At 55.8% G+C, this 1,294-nt stretch overlaps 1 protein-coding gene across 1 annotated transcript in view; it reads left to right on the top strand.

Moving 5' to 3' along the window:
- TMPRSS6 (transmembrane protease, serine 6) overlaps window positions 1-1,294 on the top strand; it is a 17,820-nt gene that overhangs the window by 13,557 nt on the left and 2,969 nt on the right. Inside the window, 3 exon segments of the mRNA XM_017738026.1 lie at window positions 1-58; window positions 340-456; window positions 1,186-1,277. The exon segment at window positions 1-58 is cut by the window's left edge and continues 35 nt beyond it. Of these exon segments, the coding sequence (XP_017593515.1) occupies window positions 1-58; window positions 340-456; window positions 1,186-1,277 (267 nt within the window).

The following is a 1,294-nucleotide window of genomic DNA, read 5'->3' as shown; positions in this document are numbered from 1 at the left end:
GTCTGCAACCAGCAGCTGGACTGTGTCAACGGGAGTGATGAGGAATACTGCAGTGGAGGTAGGGAGGGGACAGTGCTGGGATGACAAATGCCCACCCCTGTGCTCGAGCCAAGGCTGTCTGTAGTGTACTTCCCCCATGTGACATAAGGGCACCATCTGGGAGGTAACTCGCCCAGCCTCCTCACAATGTTTGTGAGCTGTTTGTTCAGGAAACTCCCTGTCATCATTTATGGAGTTCCCCCAAGCTCTCTGCTGCCCTTTCTCCTCAGTTAAAGGACTTCAGGCTGCATCTACAACCAGCTGTCCTCTCTCAGCCTTGGTTTCCCTTCCTTTTTGCAGGGGTCCCCTGCAGTCCTTTCACCTACCGCTGTGAAGATGGGACCTGTGTGAAGAAACCCAACCCCCTGTGTGACACCACTGCGGACTGCAAGGACCTGTCTGATGAGAATCACTGTGGTGAGGAAATGATCAGCCACACCTCAGCCAGGCAGGTGCAGGAAGACACGTAGCTGCAAGTTGCCCCCTCTTTTCCCACCACCCAGAAGAAGCGCCCACCCTCCCTTGTTCCACCACCTTCTCCCCACCCCAGTCCCACAGTACCAGTGCCCCTGCTCCATCCTGCGGTGCCAGGGACAGCAGCAATGAGCCAACTCTGTGCTGAGCTGTGAGCAGGCACTTGCTCTGTGGACAGCTTCTCCCTGCCTCTCCCTTCAGGCTGAGGCATCAGGCCGGACAGACTTGTCTCACAGGCCTGGTTCTACCCACAGGCTGCCTGTTCAACCACTGTGTTGGCTTATATGCCATTCTACAAGGCTCCAGACAGGAAAATCACCCATGTCTGCATGGCTACTGGCAGGGAGGGAGTTTATGTTTTGATTTTCCCACTTGTTGTTTTCTGCAGCCTTGGTAGGCAGTGAATCACTGGGAGGGTTTCCTGACAGCACAGCAGGCAGCACAGTCAGCATGCTGCCCCAAAGGCATCCCCAGGCTGCAGCTGGAGGTAGGGAACGCTGGGAGAGAGTGCTCACTAGACCCATCCTGGACAGTACATAAAGCATCTGCTGGCTGGGTAAGACAAGCAATTAGAGGTCAAACTCTTCAGATAACTAAGCAGGAAAGGAAGGGCAGGCACAGTGTATCGTGTTCCCTTCCTTCCCTGAAGTACCTGCTGTGTCTCCTCCTCAGACTGTGGGATGCAAGCCCCTCTCAGCAGGATTGTGGGTGGTACGAATTCTGTGGAAGGGGAGTGGCCATGGCCGGGCCGCCCGCAAGGTCGGGGGCGCCACATCTTTGG

This window comes from Corvus brachyrhynchos, unplaced genomic scaffold, assembly GCF_000691975.1.
Source record: "Corvus brachyrhynchos isolate BGI_N302 unplaced genomic scaffold, ASM69197v1 scaffold56, whole genome shotgun sequence".
Classification (NCBI taxonomy): Eukaryota; Metazoa; Chordata; class Aves; order Passeriformes; family Corvidae; genus Corvus; species Corvus brachyrhynchos.
Note: the sequence above shows the minus strand (reverse complement) of the source record. Positions and strands in the feature narration are given on the sequence as shown.